The sequence below is a fragment of the Plodia interpunctella genome, chromosome 11 (assembly GCF_027563975.2).
Source record: "Plodia interpunctella isolate USDA-ARS_2022_Savannah chromosome 11, ilPloInte3.2, whole genome shotgun sequence".
NCBI lineage: Eukaryota > Metazoa > Arthropoda > Insecta > Lepidoptera > Pyralidae > Plodia > Plodia interpunctella.
Window position 1 is genome coordinate 2,620,908 of NC_071304.1, and position 26,993 is coordinate 2,647,900.

General features: G+C 35.7%; 1 protein-coding gene and 1 long non-coding RNA gene across 3 annotated transcripts in view; one reads left to right on the forward strand and one right to left on the reverse strand.

Moving 5' to 3' along the window:
* The first annotated feature begins 6,023 nt into the window (after positions 1–6,023).
* Positions 6,024–26,993, forward strand: part of LOC128673749 (suppressor of cytokine signaling 2-like) — a 28,876-nt gene continuing 7,906 nt past the window's right edge. Inside the window, exon 1 of one of the 2 annotated variants that reach the window (XM_053751812.1) lies at positions 6,024–6,437. In XM_053751812.1, coding sequence (XP_053607787.1) covers positions 6,419–6,437 — 19 coding nt within the window. In that variant the 5' untranslated portion in view covers positions 6,024–6,418. Of the gene's footprint in view, positions 6,438–26,526; positions 26,947–26,993 lie in introns of those variants that run through there. The other variant, XM_053751811.1, reaches the window with a different exon arrangement.
* LOC128673753 (uncharacterized) lies at positions 17,724–26,332 on the reverse strand. Its single transcript, XR_008405119.1, has 3 exons — positions 26,193–26,332; positions 25,859–26,071; positions 17,724–18,148 (listed from the first exon to the last, which is right to left on the reverse strand). It is a non-coding gene; the product is annotated as an uncharacterized LOC128673753 (long non-coding RNA).

Sequence of the window (26,993 nt, forward strand, 5' to 3'; positions counted from 1 at the left end):
TTATTCGTACATTCTTGATACCGTCTGAAGAACATATCAGATGATTTTCCGTGAGCGTGAATATTTCCTCGAAGCGTCTTATTATTATTATAACATGTTATTGAGATTTCTGAGAAACACTTTCTTTCATATCGTATCATGTCAATAAGATTATTACAGTGAAATTATTCACTGGACTTGAAGATGTTACTTACTAGCGACCCGTCCCGACTTCGCTCGGGTAAAAAACCTATTAAATTATACACCTAAACTCTCAGGTCAGGTCACTCACACTTGGTGAACACACAATCTAAACCGCATGAAAATCCTTGCAGTAATTTTTGTCGTGAACACATAAACGCGCCAGAGCATTCCTGGGCTTCGAGCGTCACTGTCATGAATGAAACTGCGAACATGCGAGAATAAAAGAGAAAAAGTTTACGATTCGTAAAACTACCACATTTTGTCATGAAAATTTCGCAAAAACATTATCAGTAAAACAAACAATGAAACATATTCTCGCACGGCACCAAACCGACTGATTATTATCACAACTAACAAGCTCCGAACTAACCTAATTACTTCGCCGAAATAATGAACAGAAAATCCTTATGTTTCCCTTAATTATTTTCTACTACGCATAAACACATGAAATGTGAAGAATGTTTTCGTAGAGACGTATTGTAAGTACCTTGTTGTTGTTTGTACCTTGTAATGAGATGTTGTAGTTTGTGTAATAACTTTTTGTCCGAAAGTTAGCATTAGAGAGACTTGACACATGTAGAGATTTGTTACTTAATTTTATACTTTAATGAGATCGAAACAATCGTAAACCTCGTAATTGTTAAAACTGATCAATTAAAGTGATATTAAAACATTTTATTCCGATGGTAGTTATTTGGTTATTTAAATAGCTACTTACTTACCTTTTATTTTATACCCAGTTAAGTAGCCGAATCAAGTTCACTTGTACTTAGTAAGATAAAGAGACTTCTTTCACGATTTTGAGCACAATACACAGTCGGTTAGTTTTTTTTTTTTTAAAGCCATATTTTTCTGTTTCCCTCTTTGTAAAAGCAGGGTGTTAATGATATCATTAAAGTTAAAGGCGAATGATAATGGTATACCGAGAAATAGAAAGTTCTGCCAGGAACCGCACCGCCGACCCCATTTAGAATGGGAGATAGGAGAAGAAAAAGTTATGTATGCGATGTGGGGTTAGTCCATCGACTTATGAGGAAAAGAAAAACTAAATTAAATTGTAATAAATACCGGACTCCATTGTTACTGATATCCTTTCATGCGATAGAAAAAAAAACTGACGGTGTCCAAACGGTTGAACACATTTTCCAAACATAGCTATGAACAATCTTGATTGAATTCTCTTTCAAATGAAAAAAGAGCAAAATCAGTTTAACTGTTTGGCTTCTACGAGCCACGAATAGACATGCATGTACACAGACACTTTAAACTTAGAACTCACATTCTGTAGTCGGGGGTAAAAACGGACTTTGGGATCCAACGCTCTATCTGAGAAAGAAACCAGTAAAACGCTCAGATGAGAGAGAGAGAGACAAGATTAAGTCGATTGAACTTCGTTAGAAATAGTAGTGATCGAAACAATTTCCATAATTGCATAGATTCGTCACAAAACACAATGACGCGGCGATTGATTTTCCAAGAACCTCTCAATACTTTGGGTGAATTGCACCGTAACATTTGATGTTGACTTTAACCGGCGCGCCGCTGACGTTTAGACAAAATGGCGTAAGCATGGAATTAATAGGTACTCCGTGAAGTACTTACTAAATTCATGGGCGTAAGTACTTACTTTACTTACTTTGCGTTTTTCTGCGCACGTCAAAGTTAACGTCTAAATTAATGGTGCAAAGCAAACCACCCTGTTAGCCGCCCGGTCGCGATGTCGCATCCATTCGGGGAACGTCGATTACATTATCTGATTGTTATTGATTCCGCTGAAATCCAGATAATTATTCTGATTGCAGTGTTGCTATCCTAAAGATTTTATTTGACCATCGGCCATTATTTAGGTCTCTTGGTAAGTATATGAGAAATTTCAAACATTTATGCTTCAGAAGGAGGATGTATATAGGTATAGGTATCGAACACAAGCAGATACAATGTCACGTCTTCATCCCTTAAGGGGTAGACAGAGCCAATAGTTGCGAAGCTCAAAGACCGCGTTTAGTTGTATTTAGCGGCTTTTGGTGGATAGGAATTAGGTACAATAGTGACAGGTTGCTAGCACATCGCATATGAGAAAAATCTCAAGTATCAGGTATCGAACATTATTATACTAATAAAACTGTGTTTCACAAGTGTTTGGTAAGTCTAACTGGCAAGTAACTTCAGGCAGATTTATCCAGCAGTTATTTTATCTGTCATATCACAATAATATATCTTTTAAAGGCCCTTATTACGTAAAAAAAATAAGTATGTATGAAACACAGGATCAAATGGAAAGAAGGAGGAAGACCTATGACCAGCAGTGGATTACCAATGGTTTTAAATAAAATAAGTATATTTATATGCTATCAGCGGCTCTAACGGCGTCAAAGGCGGGCCTCAATGGGCTCTAAATCAAATGGAATGAATATAGAGGACGATTTCTATGTCATCATTCGCAAAAAGACAGATTTCATATTGCTGCAGTTGAGAGGGAGTTCCAATCCAACAGAGCTGTAGCTCATAGATCAGAGGATGGACGCAGAGGCATACTGACCTCCATTTAAATAAATCAATTAATTTAAGATAATGCTGTAGGTATTCCCTGTGTGTATTCCCTATCAGGACGTTTATCTGAAAAAAAAAAATTATAGCACTTAACATGTACATTCAACAGTACATCGAGTTACCCTGCAAGAATGTCTATGGGGCGGTAACAGCGGCGAGTGTGCAATGAATTCGGATAGATCAATGTGATGTTGACTGTACAGTTAACAGAGTGCGGTTAGTATATCACTTCTCACCATCGAATCGAATCGATTTGAAGTGAGACGCAGCGAACCAATGACATTGCCGTGTGGTTGTCGTTGCGTCACAATGGCGTAATGTGATTGGTTCGCTGTGTCTCGTTTCGAATCGATTCGATAGTGAGAAGTGAAATGCTAACCCGCACTTCGCCCACAGACCTTTCTCGTAGCATAGTAATATCCATTACATATTGCAGATAGATACAGCTAGCGAAGTATGCATATTGCAGATACAGGGTTTAAATAAATACATGCGAATTGGTAAAATACGGAATCTTGGGTAGGTCCTATAAACAGAGTTTCAAATTGATTTCGATACTTCTTAAAAGGATGCACATTAAAAATTCTTTATTACTTACTACTATGCTCGTATGCAGAGTATTTTTAAAACAACGTGCTATGCTACTTTCCAGTAGTCATTAGAATACTTTAAGCAGCAGTGGCAGAGTTAATGCAGCCGATAAGGTCTCAAGTTCGAATCGAATCCAACTCAACTCGTGAATTTTGCTTTCAAACTATTTCCGTGAATTCCTATGAGAAGGTATATGGTAATTACCTAAATTACACCTTACATTCTGTAGCGAGAGATGTTACTGCTAATTATCACCTAAATTAGTAGTAACATCTCTCGCCACAGAATGACAATAGAACAAGGATTTTTGATATTTGATCCGGAACATTTTAGTAATTTTATCTTTAAAAAGCAATTTTCTTGTGAAGTCAATTTAGTAGAAGCGACCCTCATCCTTATCCCTCATTCACTTTATTCTTGGTAGGAATAAAATAACGTTTCAAAAATAGAACCCCTCACTTAGTATGATCTTGTTTTTAATTACTCCGTGAGTTGACATTATTGCTTTTGACATCTTGCGTATTGGATCGTAACACCTTGTGTTATTGTAGTCACAGGCGAGTGTTGTGTGTGTGTATGTGTTATACGAGTATCAAATACTGGCTGTATTTGATCCAAGTCCATCTAACTTTCGAGTAAATTTGCAATAATACACATATTATAAAGTTTCATGTCACATTTCATGGAGATTCTAGTGACGACTACAAATAAAGTTACGCTACATGAATTTCTATTCGGCGGTCATAACGGCGAATTTGGTATTAATTGTACAATAGTTACTGTAAAAATTCGCAATTCATCCCCGCCCTTGACCTCAACACGGTCTGACTTGATGTTAGCTTCTGACGAAGCCATCTTGCACATCTTTAAGGTTCGTTTCTGGCAACAGAGGAAGAATATTCTCCCAAGGGAAAACGGGAAAAAGCCTTTTATTTTTTACGCGGATTCCAAGTTTCGGGCGTCAAGATAAATCAATCTCTAAAACATGTGAATTCGCTAAATCATGCGCGCGAAACAACCTAGTCACTTACAGTAGTCACTAAAGTAATTTATCCAGAAATTGTACCTTCACAGGCACTTTTTCACGTCATATTAAAAATTAATTAACATTTACCAAAGCTACAAACTACTTATGTACTAGCATTTCGGGACGACCACAAGGGAGCGGCCAAGATAGCCTCGGGCGAGGTTCATCCTGAACAGAGGTTCGGGATGAACCTCGCCCGAGGCCTCTGCCTCGCGAGGCCACTCAGCCATAAAGCACGGATAATATTTAATTAACTTTTAAAACAACTGAATCGAAAAATATCAGTAGTGATATTGCTACTTCTATGTTAAATGTGTAAGTTATTTTTATTTCATTTGGTCACCTGTCTCATATCAACAACGATAGCTATATATATATATATATATTTTAATATATTATATTTTCTAAAAAAAACAAACAGGTTACTTTTATACAGCCGTTATAATTGCATTTAGCATAGTGATAGCTATTATTGAGCGTTATTAGTGCTTTTTACACTGCTGCATTAGTCGCAAATGCAATATTAAATAAATTACTGTATAATTGTGTATTGACTGTTAAAGTGAGTTAACTTACTTATATCTCACTTTTGAATTTAATACGAATTTTTTTACGCTGTATAAAAAGGCTTGCTATAACTTTATAAATGTAAAAATTGAGACAGACAATATCTACTGCATATAACAAATTATTATTATTCAAAATAATTTATTCGGTTACCTTTATACAGGCACTATACAGCTACTTGCATTCAGTGTGGTAATGCATTTTATGTCTATATCTGTGTCTGTCTAAATAAAGAATTGAAATTCAAAATTGAAATTGTCGACAGAGGAAATTTAAAACATCATCTTCGAACTAAGATTTAGAAAATTGTAATAATTATTCCTAAATATCATACAATTAAGTCAGAAATGATAACAATTCGTATAGGTCAGCCCCTCCGTTGAGAAGTAGGGCAACAGGAAGTGGTGCTACTGGTAGATAACTTGCTCATATCGATTCTGTAGCCTTCTGCGGCTTATCATATCTCGTGGTTTTATGATTTTTATGAGCCACTTAAATAGTTTTACAATGACTTCCAAATCCAAATACATGCATTTGATGTTGCATGGATGGATTTCCTATGAATAGATAAGAAATATTTTTTAATCATATATTTGGTTAGTCAATACGCATTTCTTGCCTTTAGTTCATCTCTATCCATGATTAGAAAATAGATCAAGAAGTCAATGACCTTTCCTCCATCATTTACTCGTCCGATGCGGCGGAGGCGGGCCTAAGCTATGATTGATGAACAGATAGATACAAGTTACCTAATTTTACTGTGTTGCCGGTCACAAGGGTCAACACCCGAGCACGCATACATTTATGGCGTAGTCACGACGCGGTAGCCATGGCGTGCCGGGTGTACTCCAGCCTTGGACGGAAGAACACAAGTTTTATAAATTAGTGACAATGCCTCGAGTTATTTCGTGGAAGTGCCAAGGTTGGCGGTTCTCAGAAGTGTAGCGACCATGTCGCGAGCGAAGCCGCGTGGGGAGCATAGCAGTACGCGCTCTCCGTCGCACTTGACTACGGGGCGAGTCGTGTCGCGTTCCGCTACCCGCGCACCGCCCCGCTGCCCCCCTCGCCTGCGCTGTGTTTACTCCGCTTTAAGCGGAGGTCGGCTAGCTCTACACATTCGCGCTCAGTCTACTTGTACACACGAAAGGAGACTGTTACCGCAGCGGCGACTCTCCTCGCCGAACTTTCACCTCCCGCCGCGATATGCTTATCTGTGATAAATACATCAACATTGAGTGAAATTGAATGTGCGCGTTCTTAGAAAGCGTTTCTGTTACGGCACGCGGACGGACGACCGCCACCGACGTTGATTTCTGCAAATTAATTTCTCCAGTGCACTCGGTTTCTACGAAACTGTTTATAAAGAGTTTACCGAGAAGCGAAACGGCCATAAAGTGGATTTGAGGAAATATAAGTAATTATAAGTGAGCTTGTGTGTTTCCGTGCTCTGTGGATAATAAGGCGTTTACATTGGATCCCAAACACCCTATCAGACCTCCAATGGTGGTTAAACTACCAGGTAAGAATTCAAACTGGGTATCTTTTTACTTTTAATGTTATAGTATTTTCATTATCACTAGTTTATTATATTTTTACAGGTGACCTTTCAGATTTACACTATAAATATACACATGCACAGTAATTATGTAGGTATATCTAAAGTCACCATAATAAATAAAGCTCTAGTTAGCCTTAACAAATTTTGGGACGAGAATACTATAGGTATCTTAACGATTTGAAATATGACCTATTTATTTGCTCTTGTCAGTGAAGTGAAACCAATGGGGCATGTGTTTGGTCCTTCGAACCGGATCAAACGATTTATCTATTTACAGTTAATACACTCGTGTTAATTTGACTATAATTTATTGGATATTAAATAGATGTGTGATATATGCGTGAAGTGAAAAAAGTGAAGTTCTTGTAGTACCTGTTTTAATTCAACTAAACTGGTTGAATTAAAATACTACAGTATTGATCTACCTACCTAGAATGAATACAGATGCATTATTTATTGTCAACACATAACATTCCTACAAGATCATTCAAAACCTCGCATCGCCGTCGTCATGTGTTTACGAGTTGTAATGGAAACCAATGGCGCCAAAGACTCACACGAGTTCATTATATAGTGCCCACTATGATAAACCTTAATATGATAAAAGACTTATTTACGTATCGCATAACGCAAACATGTGCGCCTACGTCAAGCGGCCCTCAACTGTTACATAAAAATATGACATCATCTACATAAACAACAACCCTTTGGAGCATACCGTTTATATTTTTAGCTAGCTTTGTCTTAGTATTTAGTTAATTTGTTATTAGGCAATTAGGCAATTTGTTATTGCCTAATAACAAATTAACTAAATACTAAGACATAATATATATAGCAATTATATGTATATAGATACCTAAAACATCAGTTTTTTGTAGACACATATTTGCGAAAAACCTTTCTCTCGCTCCAAAACTCTCACTAAAATACTGTGACTTTCTACTTTCGACAATCACATCAAAAATACCGCTTCTGCTCAAGGAAGTGGTCACTTAAAAACTATTTCAGATTTGTTAATGTTTATTTACGTCGTTTCCAATCTGCTAACGAGTTCAGGCTGGTTTAGCTAGAAAACAATTAGCAGTATCACGCGATATTACGATCGTTTCCTCAGAACGATGAACGCTCAGTGATTAATTGCTGGTGATAAAACATTTCTGAGATTCATTTTATGTCGTAATAAGAAAATAATCTCTGCAAATTATTATAAAGTAAAAGTAGACATTGGTTCTACCTCTATATATACGCACAAAGCCATTTCAGGCTAATGAATTTGAGGTTTACTCTCGGAAATTTGCGGTCTGAAGATTTAATAAATTGAAATGCCAAGAGCAATTCCACTGATGAAATGGTCCGTGTGCCAGAAAAGCTTTTCTATGTGATTAAAGACGTAATATTTGCTATGAGAACATGCTCGGAGCCAATTAATTAAAATGTCGCTAACAGACCATGTGGCGTGTCTTACCTATATCAGGACAATTAAAACCGTTTATGAATTTATTCGTTACGACCTACCTGTTGTAACATTACGGTGTTGATTTACGTAAGAGTTCATGTGTGGATAATATTTACATTTCAATAATTTGGTGTTTGCCTGTTCATCATTTTCCGTAGTTATACATTGAATATGCATTTGTATAGGAAAGTAATTATCTAAAAGAACGTTTACCAACGAACGTTAACCACATATCATTTAACATTTGAGGCATTGTACGTCTTTTAAGGCCCGTTGAGTATGATGCTACTGGTTTTATTATTCAATACGTGATAACGAAAGAGATTAGAGATACCTCTAGGTATAATGATTTTGCATTCATAATTTACGTCAAGCTCATCGCACCTACGACGATCTGTGCGTGTCAATCATACATACATTGTTCATGACATACCGGGAACAGACAGGTAAATTGTATACCGGGAACTCGACTGTCGGCTTTGTTTATCCAAGAAGGGAGACAATGACACTTTTTGCCGTTATTTTAAGTCTCAAAAGGGGCCGCTTCTATTGTTAGTACTAAGTGCTCTATGACGCTGATCAACTTCTAAGAAATACTTACAGTAGTTGGATCATACAAAAAGTTTATTTATATATATAATTTCATTGGTTGATTATTTTAAAGATTCTAACTGCAATTGAATCAAATGATCAGTAAAGTTTGATGGAAGATATCCGGTTATATGAAGGGCATTTTATGCAAATACCTTATATTAATAAGAATTCCATACATAATTTTAAAAGAAAAATCCAATCTCGACGAAAGCCAATTCTAGTCACATGTACTAAGGCCGTGTCTACAATAAAGTACATTGTCATCGGAATTGAATCGTGTGAAAATTCAACTCGCTAGGTAAAGAGAAAGTGGTTTTAATTCTGCAAGATTTGACCTGAATACGCATATATTGCGGGTTGGCTAACTTTGGAAAGTTAGTATTTATTATTGCCATATAAAATAGTGTTATGATGAAATCATGAATACGCATCTTTGCTCGTATGATTCTGGTCTAGTGCGTAATTTTTCAATTTCGAATTTCTATATAGGTAAGTAGGTATGTACCTACAAAAATCACAAGTAATATAGTTAGTTATTTTCCCAGTTATAAGATAGATAAACTCCGGGAAGAGCAAACAGAGAGAAATAAGTTCTAAATAGCGTAAATAACGTCTTTACAGATAATATGACAAACAAATGAAACATGTATGAAGGACGAGGGCCTCTAGCATTGTGCTCCAAACAATGCTATCTACTCTCAGAGTAACGATAACTTTTTATGCTTATGTGTATAGTGTGTTATCATGTGCACGGATATATTGGACCTCGTAAACGAAATTATTTCAAATTAATCAGTCAGTTAACAAAATTAGTCAGTCAGTAATAGCTGTTATATTAAACAATATAAAAGGAAATAGATGTAAAATAGTATAACACAATTCTTTACTACAAAGGCTCTATAAGAGTTCCATAAGGATCTTTTAACGGCTTTGCTTAAAGTTTACATTTTAAACGAAAGTTAAACCAGGTAGCTACATTTTGTCCTGAAATCTCAAGACTGGAGTTCTAAGGCGGAGTTCATACAATTTTCAGCTCTTTGAAGGTTCTTCAAATCATAATAGTAAGTTGACTGTCTCTCCTATGTTTGACTAGAGACATGCTTTCACAAAACCTGAGTTTATAAGAGTCTACTAGGAAAATGGTGTTCTTTGGAAGCATCGGACGAAACAAGGTGGGATGGCGGCGCGGGCGCAGGTACGCGTATTCTCGGAACGCGCCGCTCGGTTTTTGCTCCTTTTTCGATTCGAGTTTACCGAGAATCGAATGGCCCGGTGGCGGCCCTACTCGGAACTCGTAATTAATCCTTGGAAGCCTTCTACCCGAGGGTAGTTATGAGAAATCGCCGCATTATGACTTCATTTTTTTATTTATTTATTTCTTTTCGCATTGTCTCATTTTGAAAATTGTATGCAATTGTTCGTGGAAGACTGACAATGGATTTTATTTAACATGCATGCTGATGGCGTTTTGTTCCGACTCCCCTCTGACCTCAAATTTAAAGTGTATTTTTTATGGAGAATTTCTGAGAATCACTTCCTTTTTATAGCTGTTCGGAGCGAACACTCATTTTGCATTGAAACGTGCATGGCATTAAACTTTGGCTTTTATCGAAGCCCACCATTAGATGCTACTTTTAGATATAAAATTGAAAGTAATGATCTGTAGCTTTGAATTCATTCAAAAGATAGCATAAGACACTAGCTGTTTCTTTCCTGTGAAAATATATAATTAGTTCACTAGTTCGGAAGATCCTACACACTCACTTCCTCCAAGTTAGTTTAGAAGTGAAGATAAATAATTGACTGACTATCGTCCATTTTAACGCTGGGGAAAATGGCGAAAGGAAATTTTTATTTATCTCTGTCGTTTCTATGTAAACGTAATGACGTTTGCACAATGTGTCTTTGATTTTGACTATTGCGCGGAAATAAGTGTTCTTTGTAGTAGGAATCATAGATTCCCCCCGCTATCAAATTCAACGTGATGACAAAACAAAGTTTCCTCAACATTAACCTTAAATTACAGCACTAGATAATAAGGATAATACATAGATAATTCTTTAAATTGATTAGATATCTTTCCAGTTATTTAATTATTTAATTCGTACTGGTAGGTCAGGGAAAGGATGAAAAAATTGTTCGTATTTGCGTGGCTTCGAGGAACAGCTAGTTTAAATTTCAATGGCGGCTGAGCTACCGCGAACTGCCTCGGCCAAACCGTCTAACGAACTGATTGAAATACTGCCTTTGATCTTTATCACCTCCATTGAAAATTGAATCTTAGTCAGTTCAGATTAAGTCTAAATTATATGTATATTCAAACATTGCAATACATTCAACGCTTTGCCTCGTTCCTTTTCAAGTCTGTTGGTTTTTGAAGCGGATAAGTAATTTATAAACCACGCAAAAAAAATTGTTTCTACTTGTAAAGTACTTCACAACTGTGTTTTACAAACACAAATATCACAAATTAATTAATTTATGTAAATTTTTCCCGTGACAAAAATTATGTATGCCAAAGCATATGTCTGTATGTTCGCATGTTCTTGGTTTCATTCGGAGTTGTGACACCGTCATTGTAAAAAATAAGCCTTAAAATTTGGAAGATTCGACTGTGACAATCGGCCGCCTACCTGACGTCAGACCCCCTTAGGAATGGAATCATCAAGACTGATGAATGATTATAATGTATAACTTTCAGCTGGTAAGAAATGTTGTTGTATCACTTGGTTTGTTTTGTCACAACAACGGATTTATCTTTTGAATACTATATGTATGTGTTTACTAATATATATAAATAGAGTGGGTGCAGTCGACAGCATTCGAGATTCAGATTCAAGATTACATCTTTTTCTATTACGAGGTGTGTGACAATGGCAAATGAGACAGTGACAATGACAAGAGTCGGGAAACTCAATAGCCACGTTGGACTTGTTGATTAAACTGTCACTTCGTTGCTAGAGCTAGCTCTAGTTTAGTCTAGACTAGACCCTCGTTTGCAAGAATGCCTTTTCAAATTTCTTCACCTCACTGCATGCATTGGTAGGTACTTCACTATAAAGTCGCTTCCCCCTTTCTGTCTGTCTTTATGTATGCTTAGATCTTTAAAACTACGCAACGGATACCTATTGATGCGGGTTTTTTGTTTATATTCTTGAGGAAGGTTTACGTGTATAATTTATTGTAGGTTTACCCGAGCGAAGCCAAGTGAGGCCGCTAGTCATATCGCAATCAAACTATTTTAATTCTTGAATGTAAAAATGCATAAATTATTATGACATTGCGGCATTTGATCCACCATTATCCGAAGCAGAACAGTAAAATAATATACACATAACTATACTTAAATAAAACCAGGTCAATGTGACCCGGTTTTCGCTGCACTGCACTCGGTGTTATGAGAGGACATACTTCATACCGCAATGTATTATACGTACGTACGTATATGACTATACGTACGTAATCAATTTACTGTGCTCACTATTCGGATAAAAGAAAATTAAATTTAAAATGTATGAAACTCCGATGTTTTCTCATCTGCCGGATAAGAGGTTTTCAAACTTCTGAACACACATTTTCCAAACATAGTTAAGAATCCATTTCGATTAAATTCTCTTTCTAATAAAAAAAAATCTTGTCGGTTCAGCCGTTTGGCTGCTACGATGACTCGAACAGACATACAGATACACAGACTCGTTAAAATTATATCTCTCCTCCTTCTGTCGTCGGTGGTTAAAAAAGCAGTTTCACTATGTAAAGCTGCATGTCAGTTACCCTGCAATGTCTTGCATCGACTTCTACGCGAGGGTAACAGCGGCGAATTTTCAATTAATCTGGGTAGGTTGACGTGCTAGTGACTGATCAAATTCAGCTGTATAGGTGGAAAAGAAATAAGTGATTAACAAATATATTACGACAAATCACACAGATTGAGCTAGCCCCAAAGTAACTTCGAGACTTGTGTTATGGGATACTAACTCAACGATACTATATTTTATAATATATACGTATATAGATAAACATCCAAGACCCGCGTCAATCAGAAAGAGATCATTTTCCATCATGTCCCGACCGGGGATCGAACCCGGGACCTCTCGGTTTAGAGGTAAGCACTTTACCACTACGCCACCGAGGTCGTCTATTATATTATGAGATCGTCGTTATATGTATTATGAGATCACTCTCTATGTCTTACTAACGACTTTTTAAAAGTATTTTCATATTTTACTGCTTCGTATATACTTAGATAAGTATTTGTTACACCCTCTACAGTTGTATGATTTTCTACATGTTTCCAATTTTTTATGACTGACGTTATTATTATATCCATTAAATATTGAAAATGCAAGTACCTACGTACTACCAGTAATTCCATAGTAAACACAATTAATTTACAACAACATGACCATCCTATTATACGTTGACCTATGATAGCAGTGTTCGCTGATAAAGTTATATTAAAAATGTCGTTCAAATATTGTTATGATCGAATAAGTAAGTTCAAAGATTAAACTGACGACATGATAATCTTTTGCCTGTTGCTTCGCCCGCGTAAATTTCCCTTCTCAAATAAGAATCAAGTAAAATCTCAGTTATTTTATCGCATATAGTGGTAAAATTTTATTTGAGTCGTATAATCTTCCGTGATAACGAGTTTATTGCCCAAAAGTCTTAAAACGGTTCTGAGAATTCGGCAGTAAGAGATATTGTAGGAACTGTTATTAATCGCAATAATGTTGCCTGCCTGATTGTAATCAATGATTAGTTGCGGTGGCCAGTAAACTGATATACCTAATTACTTATCTATGTGGGCTTCTCAGGAATGTTTTAGGCATCAAGAAATCATACATTTTTATTTTGAAAAGTTGATGTATTATCAAAAAATGTAAAACATAAAACCGGCCTAGTGCAAGTCGGAATCGCGCATAATACCCATGCCATAAAATAAATAATTTAATTAATTATTAAGTCATTCATAAAAACGGATAAAAAGTCATGCTGTATGGGAGTCCCTTAAATATGTACGTGGGTATTGTAACTGTATTTTAGTATTTGTTGTAAAGCGACAACAGAAATACATAATCTGTGAAAATTTCTACTAACTGGCACTATCACGGTTCATGAGATGAAGCCAGGAGACTGATAGACGAATGAATGGACAGCGGATTCTTAGTATGTTTTAGGGTTCCTTGCCCAATAGAATAAAATATCCCTCTTTACCCTTTTTATCCTATTGGGTAAGGAACCCTAAAAAATACGTTAAGCTTCATTTACGAGTAGGTAAGTATTTTGTGTGGAATTTATATTGATGATAAATTTTGAAGCACTTACAAAGTACTTTTCTCCCTAAGTTACCTAGATACGGTGTTTAAACACTCAAATATTTTTAAATGACCAATGGTAATGAGTCATTTTTACGATAGAAATACTGGCGCCAGATAATTATAAACACAGCAGAAATACATTTTTGCACTGGGTGTGGTATATGTTCCGTGTATGATCGTATTCTTCGAAGTAGGTATTTAAAATACACATTCGCACTAAATACTTATCTAGACCTTAATTATATTATATGCGAAAGTCTGTGAGCAACTACTGGACGGATTGTTACGCAATGTAGTACACGGATAGAATATAACCTGTTGTGTATAACACATAGGGTACTTTTTATCTCGAAATTCCCACGGGAGCGAAGCCTGGAAAAGGTTTTGTTGAATCTAACAATTTAAATTAGGTATTTGATGTGAATGTGAATTTTATATACATATGTATGATATTGAGATCACTTGACATGACGTGTACAGAACCGGTTTTATTTTAATGTTTGTGTGAATGATGCACATAAAAAAAAATTGAAAATCTTTATTGAAATTGCAAAGAATTTGATAAAAATATGCTATAATAATATGCATAGCTATTTATTAAAAACTAGTGGCCAGTCCCGGCTTCGCTCGGGTAGAAACACAATTGATTATACACCTGAACCTTCCTCAGGAATCACACAGAACCGCATGAAAATCCGTGCAGTCGTTTTTTAGTTTATCGCGAACAGACAGACAGACGCGTTAGAGGACTTAGTTTTATAATTTGTAAGTATTATTATACAAAATATATTAACCTAGAAAAACCTCTATTATCTGAACTCTGCGTTCTAATAATACGTACGCACGCACGAAAGCAATCAAATAGGTGCCTCCTATTGAGAATAACGGAAAAATACGTATTTAATTTTGTTTGATAGTGGAATTCAACGTAGGCAGTTTATGGTTAAGTTTAGTTTGTGTACTTCTGTCTTCATAGTGTGGTGGGTGCGCGAGACCATACTGATCTCATCAGGAACGGCCACAGCCGCAGAGGAATTCCTTAATGGTCTCAGAAAGCCAACAGATCGCAGATAAACTCTAACACGACAGAAACGTGCATTACGTCGGAGTACCTTCGTTCAGCGATTCTCAAGTGTGCTCCGCGGAGCCCTAGGGTTCCACAAAGCATCTGTAGGTACTCTAATGGTCTTATGAAAAAATACAGTATCTACTAGTTGCCGAGAAAAGTTTTGTCCATATTTAAATCAATCTCCATCTGTGTGAATTATTTGAATATTTATTTATTAATTTTGCAAGACATTACCTGTCTAAAACTAAAATATGAACTTTATTGAAGATCTAATAGAGTGTTAGCTGTTTGGTCAGTATATATAAATAAAAAACATGTTATAATTTAGGGTTCGCTCCGTCAAATGCATAGCTTTCCAATAGGTTTCCATCTTCAGAATAGTTTGAGAACCGCTGCCTTTGATGTATTCCGAAAGATTATGCGACTCGGAACGATAGAATATGTCCCATTTTCGCTTCGAAACTCATAAAGTCCGTGTCGACGCCAATATTCAAGAATTTTGCCGAGAAACGCAGTCGATTGGCATTCTGAGAAGCTCGACCGGCGTCGGCGCAATGCGCTTGTTCCACGAACGACGACCCATGGCGTTTCGATTTTTAAAATAGACACGTTCCGTTACGTGGGCCGATATTAACCACGGATTTATGATGGCCGTCAATTAGTTGTGTAATCTTAAGGAGAGTGATAACTATTTTTGTCCGGGGCAGACTTGTTTCAGAGTGAAAGGGGTTTCCTACTTGTAAAACAGGTTGCAGCTGGCTTACCTTCTTTCCGCTGCCGAAATCACGACCGTTAAGTTCCGACATCCACTTTTTTCAAAACGCTGCATCTTAATTTCTATGCCTAACATAATAAATCACATTTTTTTGATTTTTCCAATTATCATTCAATTAGATCTAAGATTAAGAAATTTAAAAACAATATGATAATAATAACAATATAATCTTTATTTATTTTATCACAAATAAATATATATTTCAGAAGTTATAGACGCACCAATCAGAAAGGGGAATGCTGTTTTCCTGGAAGATATTTCTTACACCGATAAGGCCGCATTTGCGTAGGTTTTTCATTGAATTTTTTAAAATGTGATTGTATATAGATGCATTTTATGTGCAATAAAACAAGGGATTTTGCAGACAATGGAGCTTATCAACTAGGTATTCAACTCTTAAAAGAGCAAGGGCTGTTTCTTTACTCGACACAGTATTTTTTGTGACGGGCAGGTAATGTCAGATTTATAGGTTTTATTTGCAGTCTATCGCTGCCAATATATGTATATATACAATGAACACCTAACGAATTAAATTTACATAATTAACTCAACTCCACAATTTTTCGATTCAATAACATGTAGGTACATGGCCAATTACCGAAACTCCGAAATTATTTGACACTCGATTAAAAGTTTACTGAGAGGCTGAGCATTGCCAGAAGTCCCAATGTTGGCGGGACGTCCGATTTTTGAATTCAGAATTGACAGTCCCGCTTTTTTAATTTGCAGTCAGAAGCAAAAAAAAAAAACAATGACATCTAATCGGCATAGGTATACTTTTGCAAAAAGGGTAAATCTATAAAATAGCTACCTAATTGAAATTTTGTATTAAAATTTAGATATTGCGTTTTTATTAAAAACATCCATGGCAATCGTTTCTCGCAAAAACTTAATTCTCTGTAAATTTAAAATCTAAATTGATAAATTAAAAGTGATCCGTTTCTCTAAACCAATATTTAGTATTTATCAAACGGTTTATAAAGCAAGATCTAATTTGAACAAATCCAATTTGGTCCCCAATTTCAGGAGTTTCAGGAAAGCCTTCAAATGAAATATGTAATCCCTCATTCCGAATTCGTAGTAGAATATTCAAGTTAGAATAACTTTGATGTGAATCGACATCTTTTGTTATTTACTAAATTACTTTTAATAATGAATCATTTATTTTCTAATAAAAGTAGCATATAATAATTACCTATTATTCTGCATATTTACTAATAACCGCATAAGACTAGTCTAGTTTTGTTTCTCTGCATTTCTTTCCATATCAATTTTAAGTATTTACCTACAATAAACCCATATTAGATCGACGATACATTCAATAATTGATTGATTTACAAATTGGAAAATTCCTAGATCTTGATAAAATTTATGCCTAAAATATAATTTCTCGGAATGGGATTTATGTTCAACAATTCTGTGAAAATCAAATCTTTACAATGTCAAAGTGTAGGTCGGGATTTCGGAAAATTCGGTTGTTTTTTATGTTTTCTGTATTGTCAGGTTAAGTAATACGGTTATGTCTGATCAATAGTTATTATAATGGAACACAAAAGGTAGGTCTGACCTAAAATAGGCGACAGAGGCCAACCTTAGCCCTGTGAGTCAGGCAGGTCGCCGTATTTCTAGAATTCCAACTATATCGCCTGACGCACCCGTTCCGAGAACTGTGCCTGTTAATAGGCCGTATGCTTTCTAAATTCTTTGTATGAAATATGAAATGAGTGAAGCCGTGCTTGATTGATGATCAGACGTTAACTTTACTACGGAGACATGATTAATCAAATTGACGCAACGTTAAAGTTGGAATTTGTCGGAATCACCAAAAGCTTGAATACGTTTTCTGTAATCATAAGGTTAAAAATTAAAATATATCTGAAATCCTCTTATAGCCTTATGTACTTTTTATTACTTACCTAATCTGAATGTAAGTAACGCACTACGATGTCATAACCCTTGAGATTATGGAAGATAAGTATCTAGTTGAGTCTATGCGTTGGTGGACGACAATATGGACAGAAAAACGGAATTTCAAACAGAATACTCAAATTTAATTCACATGTGTAAAAAAGAAGTTCATATTTAAGTGTGGTCAAATTCAGTTAGTAAAATGAGAAACCAAAGACTTTACACAACGGTGTACCACAAGGAACCGCAAAGACCGGTCTTAGGTCCTACTTCATAACGCAAATAATAATGTGTTCCTAAAAATACTGGTTCTCAGAATATTATTGGAGATCCGGTCGACGATGATATCCGAGGTGTCAGTGAGTGGGTCACGCCCGTTGCCACCTCCATGTGATTATTTCGTCATTCGGTCAATTCGTGCTCAGTCTACATCACACTTTACGTCATAATTGGTGCCATAGCGACAGCGTCCCCTCACTGTGTACTGGACAATTGCCACAGAAGTTCTCATGAAAAGGCTCTGGATTTTGTGGAATTCAGCCACGCCTGAAACATATAAAATTCTACCAGAATATCCAATGCATTTTTATTCTATTTTATCCCAATCTCGGTATGAATAATATTATTTACATATTAAAATTACGGGATTACTATCTATTTTAGTCCTTTGTCGCAAAAAATAAAAATTGAAATGAACGATGACCACAGCAAAATCAATGAAAACTATATGACGGAATATGTTATCAGTTGACAGACACAGCGACATTAGCTAATTTATGGAAGATACACAAACAGATATCGGATAAACAAACAGATATATGACCTAAACTCCTGAATTCAGCGACTGATCAAGAGTTGTGACCAACCTAGGCTAATTATGATGATGCGTCTTTATTCAGTTCCCAAACATTTTACACGCAGTTTAGTTCGCAGCATTTCGCAGAGCCTTTATTTCAGATCTATAGATTTTTTTTAGTAGCATTTATTTATCTGTCTAATTCAACAGTAGATCAGGGAACGCTGAAATCGTATATTCGCATATACAATTTCAGCGTACCCTGATCCACGCGCCCTAGGTCGCAGAATAAGTGCACATGAGAAAAGAATCGGAATTCCGATTCCCTGCTCCTGTGCTAAGGGTCATTTAGGCCCTGATTGAACTATAAGAAATAGAATTTATCAAAACGGATCTCATCCGAGACTGTGAGGCGCCTGATTATTTAGATTTATGTGGAATCGCCTCGGTTCCGAGAATTTGGCATTTGCATTATCAGTTTACAGTTGCTTAGGTACGTATGAGTACATATGTACCTACAGCGATATCGTAGTGTTTGCGATAATAATAATCCTATACTATATTTTTAACGTATGCACTCTAGTAATATCTCGAACGATTGTATGTACTTATATCCGATCATTTTTAGCTGAAACGTGCCCCTGTCTCCGTTCATTATAGAAGACGCATTTAACTGAACTATATATAGTTACTTTTGAATTATTAAAAAGGCGTACGGTCCTCTAGAAATCACTTTCAGTTGCTATAAATTTGTTGGGTGAAGCTTAGAGCTTATAAGATGTAGCTAATATAAGCTTTTTTAAAGTTGCTGATTACGTTTCAACGAACTTCCAGTCGCCGTGCTTGTCAATTTCTGTCTGTCTGTCTGCCGTTAATATATATGTACTATGTATACAGATATAGTATTACGTCTTAATCCCTTACGGGGTAGACAGAGCAATGAGTTGCGTACTCGGAGACAACATTTGCTGTATCACGGTTTTATTATGGTAAATTGATAGTAGGTATTATTATATAGGCTATTAACTGGGGATTTTTCTCAAAGGCGATACGTTGGGAAATATCTCCAGTTGATAGCCTCTTTTCCTTCGCTTTTACAATCGGCGCGGGAGGAGAAAAGCAGCACACATTCGTTTTTTTTTGCTCCCATTCAATACCGTGCCAGTATAGAAGTAAAGTTATCATTATATTCGTCTCGCCCATTGCTTTATTTATACTTTAGTCGTTTTTTGTCATGAAACTATTGGTATTAATAAATGTCACATATAGTTATTGAGTCATGTTGTCCGTGGGTTTCCTTAAAGCTTTTAGTAACATAGAAAGACAAAGTTTGCAAACACTGTGGTCAATTGTCAAATGATGTAATTTAATCATTTATTATATATATATATATATATATAAGAAGTAAGCGTTTTGAGAAAACATGGTAGGTCCTATACAACGACCTGAAATGATTAAACTAAAGACCTTTAGGTACGTTCATCATTCAGTTTTATTTTTATTTGTATAAAAACGACCTTAACAAATTATGCAAATAGGTAGGAAGATTAAAATAACAAATTAAAGTACAAAAGAGCTGTTGAAATGAAATTTCCTCTCAGTAGACCCGTGAGTCGAGATGAAAGGAAAGATATAAATAAAAATCCATGGACGCCTCGACCGTTAAAAATTGGAAACTCAAATTTAATAATTAAAATAATGGTGACATAAAAATCCGGCCGAAAAAACGGCGAAGGCTGTCGCACGAAGACCCACTGCTGGGCATAGGCCTCCTTCCGTCTTCGCCAACCATCAAAATGTAGATAAAAAGTGTAGTTTGTTCCTGGCATATTCGTTATCTCGGATTTTCAATAGCAGCCGCTGTAAAAATTCTATTCATAATTTTGTCCACATTCCGTACGATTTTTGATGACGGTTCCTTACTCACGGTCGAGTGGGAGACACAATGAGCGAACACAAATAAAACGGTGCTGTATCCCTGAGTATGGATCTATTGTTGGAGGATGCACAGGAGTGTCAGGAATATTGATAACAATACATAAGATATGTTCAAAACTATCAAAATAAATGAATAAAATGTGATAAAATCATTTATTCCGTAATTAGGCCTTTACAGGATCAAACAACACACTTTTAATAAGAGGTCGAGTTAATTCCCCCTCCGCTCACGAGTTGACGCATGGGTCAACTATCTCAAAGCTCAACCACAGTAGACGGAACGATACGACCGGACCCATAATGCCGCCACCACCCGTTTGACCATTTGTGCATAACATACTCGATCCCCATGACCTAACATAAGCCGTTATGCCGGCTTTTATATACATGCATATATAATCCCTGAACAGTTCGCCGAAGTTTAGCGGATTCGGCGTATATTTCATTCATGTCGTAGTGTGTAGCTGGCATTTGATATTGTAAGCTTAAGTCGCAATCACAGAATTTTCTGGTTTAGGTGTTCTGGGAAAATGAAATTATAATACCATCATGTAGTTACGTACAATCAACCAAATATCAAGTTACTCTATGCAAAAATTGGGGCGAATTAGCGATTATTTTTTTGATGAGATCAACTGTGAAACAAAACTAAATAATTTTTTTTTACTAGTCTACATTTTTAACGGAGCTTATGTTAATGCATACAAACACATTATAGATTCAGGTAGCCGAGAACAGGCGTAAAAACTAGTAGCAAAAAATATATAAGGATCTTCAAGTATTGTGTTGTCTCTGTGGTTACTGTGTTCCTACTAAACGGTAACAATATAATCAGACATTATTTACACAGTCGTGTGCTTAGAATTCATAATCATTTCGGGGACTTCGTCCAACATTACTCATCGTGTCTACACAAGTTATCTGTGTAGGCACGTATTATTCTTCACTGCAATATTCTTTACAGCCCATGCATCTGAGAGCTCAATAACGAAGATATTCCGAGAAGCGATGTTCGTATAGAAATGATTTCTTATTCAAAATAATATCTTTAAAAAACTAGTTAGAGACGATAAAAGACGAATTCAAATATCATTATTTTTATCGACAGTTTCTACGATCGTGTGTGTGTGTGTGTGTGTGATGAAGAATAAATACTTTGATGATATATTTATGTCTAATACGTATTAAATAAAGGTCTTTTTCATCTAAAAGCGTTTCTCTATTCTTTATGACACTCTTCGACTTCAAGCGTATAGCAAGATTCATATAGCTAGGTGAAATTGTATCTATAGTCATTGACTATAAAGTCGGTCTATTTCTAGTCTTTGTGTAAAAAATCGTAGCACTTTCTACGAGTGCTACAAAGGCCCAGGCTACGATGCTACACTATTATTATTTTTTGTTGATCTATGTACACGCTCGTACAGCCAGAATCAATGTCGGTTTCACAGACAATATGTCTACTATTATTATAAGTTTGTATGTGTGAAGCGGGTCCGAAACTTAACGAACCGATTTCAAACATTCTTTCACCATTACACAGGTACATTATCGAAGATTGCGATAGGCTATATTTAATCTCAAAATTTCCACGGGAGCGAAGGCCCGGGCAACATCTAGTCTGTTATATTTTCTTTGGAAGTACTAAGCATTATTCTCATAATTTCAGAAAAGCGTGAATATCTTATTTATTGTGAACACAACGAATTCCGAGAAGGTACCGATTGGTAACAAGATTTCTTTTATGTCAATGAAGGACATATACCCAAAAGAAGGGTAATGTTTCCATTGGTCGTGTGATGTACAGTCGACAGCACATCAGCCTTCACAAATTACTGACAGAACCAATATAGATTCAATGACAATAATATACATATTATGAGCAATGTTGTCAATAACATTGATTGCGTATTTATTTTAATTATTATTATTTTATAATTTTAAAATATTCACGGCCTACTGGATAAGGGGCTATTCAAACAATTTCTTCACTGGAATAAGTGTAAATAACTTCACATTATAATGATTCCGAGTAGCGCGATTCTTCGAACACAATCGTGCTCACAGTTGGCTGAGCGTAACGTTGTATGTATGTACCTATCTATACATATATCTATGTATGTACTTGCTCACGTACTTTGTATGGTATGTTAACATATTTTCGCAGAAATTATAAACACTCGTATACTCACCCCAAGTTTACCCAAGTCGTAATTAATGACTTGATGTAAAATTGAAACTAGTTTCTAATATAAGTATTACCACTATTTACTATAGATTGTTATTTAAGAATTGATTTTTCATGTAGTACCTACTTAATACTGTGTTGGTAGCTTTTAACACATGAAACGATTTGCGAACAAAAAAAAGGTGTAAAAGCACATAAAAAGTGCAAACAAAACTCAGATAAGTGCGATATATAAATTATTACGAAGGAAGTATTTTAATCTGTGTAATTATTATAACGATATTCAGTTACTGAAAATAGTAAGATTTTTATATAGCAAAACATATTTTAGGTATTCAGAAAACGTCATTGTTATGTTTTTACAACATTCTTCTAGTAATCGTTTAACAGCGTGACTAATGCGATCGCGAAACACAAATGGTGTGTATACAGCCCACAAAAACAATATCTCAAAAACATTTGTAAGTATGACAACTGTAATTGTATTAATTACGGCGTTTTTAAACGAAAATTGTGTTGCTGTTGCGAGAAACGCTATCGAAGTAATTTGTTAAAGTTTATTACCTTCGTTTCTATACCCAGAAGACAGTTACTTCACTAGAACTTCTTTATAGACAACCAATATACAATACAATGTGCAAAATACAAGTTCTTAGTAGTAAAGTATTGTATAATCTGTGGTACCTAAGTAGTATCCATTTGAAAGGTGAGCACAATAGAGCAAATTCCTAGTAATAGTTGTTCAATGACAAGTCACAACTGAAATTAATTAACCATAATGGCGTTTAATAGGTAAATCAGGCGAAATTATATATTACTAACTTTTACCCGCGGCTTCGCCCGCACGAATTTACGTAATGCAATTTCAAGAATAAAACGTAAAAAGGTAACAAACTTACGTTCAGATTTATAATATTAGTGAAAATTATTTACAAAGTAATTAGGTACCTATTAGTATGTGGGTGTTTTTAAAATGGTTGATATCCAACTTGTTGCTGGCAACAGAAGTAGATTTATTTTTTAATTTTTTTTATAAGGTTGTGTTCTAAAAAAGAAATTTTTTGGCTACGAACTCTGTCATATGTGTGTCCCAATTAATATAAAATTAAAATACTTTATAAACAACAGTCTTTAGAATTAGACAAGATCCTAACACAACTTACTTATATATCTAATGAATCAGCATAGGTTTTTCGGAAATTGTAAGTATTAAGGTTTCATAAATAAATAAATAATTGCATTTAATTGTATATACGTAATATTTAATTGTAATAATAATTGCAATGCAAATAATGAAAATATTCCTAACTTAAAAAAATATTTCAAGCGCCGATTCAAAATCCGACGAATCGGAAACATTTTTGTTTCCGAGTATGAATAGGTACAGAACTACGAATTAAGTTCATTTGGAGTGCCAATTTAAACTACAGTAATCGAAAGAAGTCGCTGCCCCGTTGCATTCAATTTTAGATCTTACTGCGATGATATAAGAAATGAGTTGACCGTTTTCTAATGTTGGCTGTGGGCAGCGTTATATAGGCGTTTCTAGGTAAATGTTTACTCAGCCCGCTCAAAGAAGTACCAAGAACAACGGTATTGAAGCGAAATTGAAATCAGAGTACCTATGGCACGGTTTCTTCGAAATACTTTTGACCTCTCTAATTCTGGAGTTTTCAGCTGTCGCGCGTATTGATTCAGCTGTCTACGAATGGGTGCCATACCCAAGTCCGGATTAACTGTCGGACGGAGCCCAAAGGCAATCAATTCTCGGGACAAAATAATGCCATGGCCATGGTAAAGATTAATATAAAGAGTATTAATATAAAACAGATTAAACAACGGTTCAGCTCTGGCCATGGACACCGTTATCATTGACGAACTATGAGTAAAGATACGATAGACTTTTACGATACTGTGCGACTGACCGACGCGTGTGGACGCGGGTCAATGAATGAATTAAAAACAAACAATAATTATACTTACAAAAGGAGATAATAATTGTACTTACTTAATTAAAAATCATAGTTAAAAATACACTGAAATAAGTATATTTTGATATGACGTTGTCTACCTATATCTAAATGCAATATATTTTCGCTTACTAATAAAATTAATCCCGTAGCCGTTTATAGTATAGTTTCAGTTGGTCAGTAATTAATTTTGGCAGAAACATCGTCAGTTAGGTTATTTCGGTAACGTTAGCAATATTTTAGGCGGTCTAGGCTAGGCGTAGATGGGTAAGACCTGTATGACATTAAGGAAGCAATAAATTATTTGATTTGATTTAAATGAACGCAAATTTTTGTTAACCAGTGTTGCCTGTTTTTCATTCTGTCGATGAAATTAGGGCATAAAAATTGAATAGCGAAGCGGGAACCACTCGTTTTGCTTTTCAACTTTGGTTGCCAAGGCATGGTCGTGTGGTCATTACGTGGAATGAAACATATGCCAGCCTTCCCATTCAACAACTGTTACATTACATTTACGAACAAGAGTACACCGTTTTGGATAATCAAAAACATCGTGACTATACGTCACGATGTTTTTGATTATCCAAAACGGTTACAAAATTGAATCCAACGAATCATAATCTTTATCTCCACGTCACGCAGCTGCGGGTACGCAGTGTCACCGGCAGATGTTGTGAAAGCGGCCAGGTAAGGGCTTCCGAGAACGCCGAATATAATCGCGATACCAGGAAACCGCTCTCGCTGGCAGACGCGATGCGAATGTATTGTGAGCGGACACCTGCTCCTCGCATATGGCGCGTATGCTGGCAATTCTTTTTATGAAGTTTAAATTTTATTCCATTAAATTTAGCGTAAGAAAATGTCATAAGGTACCAGCACCTGGTAGCATAGATTTAGAAGATTTAGAAGTACTTCGTGGTAGGAGGCTCGTAATCATAAAATAGACATTTACCTATCTAAAACCCACCTTATTAACCTATCTATAATAAGTACTTATGTACAAACTTACTTTATCTAAAACCTACCTGACCTACCTATAATATGTTGATTTATTGATTTGTATGTACAAATCAACCTTCGTCGTACTAAATTGTATCACGTTTAATTGCCTATTTCCATGAATTACTATCGCTTTAGGTACTTTAGAGTAGGTACTTGATCCAATCATACTCAATAGACTCAATATTATCGAATGATAAAAATGTAGATTCATATCGTTTGTTTAATTTTACTCGCTGAGACAAACGAACAGTACGCATTTGGCATTATTAAATCAAGACAAAGAGAAAAAAAACTGAATTCCTTAACGTAGGTTTTACGCAATCAACTTGAAACAAAGTGAGTCGAACAAGGAGGTTACTTACGAACTACCCGCAGAACATACAGTCCAAAATACAATCTTGTATTTTATTTCCTTTGTACCTACATGCATCTCAGGGCAGGAACAGGACTTTGAAGGAATTCAGCCACGCAAGACCTGTATTTTTTATATCTGTCCGTCTTCCGCTTCTTCCGGATTCCAACGTCAACGTTCCCAAAGACGGAAGTTTGTCATGCACAGGTGATGCATACAGCTCCTATTCAGAAAATTCAGATTAACAAAATACGCTACGGCGGCGATACTAATGTGACGTTTGTGACGTGCATTAGTGGCTATATCAAGAATTTTGTTTTTAAATAATATTTTGAAATACTTACCTACTTACATATCTATTTGTGGCAAAATACAATAATGATTAGCAAACAACAGATTATATTTTTCATAGATACGATTTCCACATATATAATGATGAACAATGACTAGTAATTTATTTGGGTGATTATTGTGAATGAATTCTGAGAAGTAGTGAACGTTCATGTTTCGTATCGCAGTTCGGGCAACTCGGCCTCGTCCTCGTGCGAAGCCCCCTCTCTACTTCAATCCATTTGTGTGCTAGCAAGCGGCTACGGAACACGCCTTGCTCACCGCGTCCATTGCCTTTGTCAATATTGCTGCCATTCTCTGTTTTAAATCGTTCGCGTTGAAACAACCCTCCACATTATGTTCTTTGACTTGTCAGTAATATTAAAAAAGTGTTTTTGACATTTCTTTGACGTGACGTATTTTATTTGTGTTTGTGTAAAATTTTGTGTGTATACACACGTACATTTGCGTTTGCGGTGTTGTTTTCACGGAAGATATTTTTATTTTTTTGGTTGTGCTGAAAGATATACCTAGTTATTTAGTTAGAGAACTCGAGAAGCTGTGGCATGTGGCCACGCTATTTGTGGTGTGTGTAATAAAAAAGAATTAGTCTGCATTATGTTAGTGCTATTTTTGTTCAAAGTGTAAATAGTGAAAATAAACAGTTCCAGCTTTGGAGGCTAAAACAAATGTGTGTACTAGAACAGGAGGACGCAATAATAAATTCATTGAACATGACTTTAGCTGCCAGGCTCACTACTCCACACTGTAAGTGTAGCTAAAGCTAGTACAAATGAATAGATAGATATAGTCAT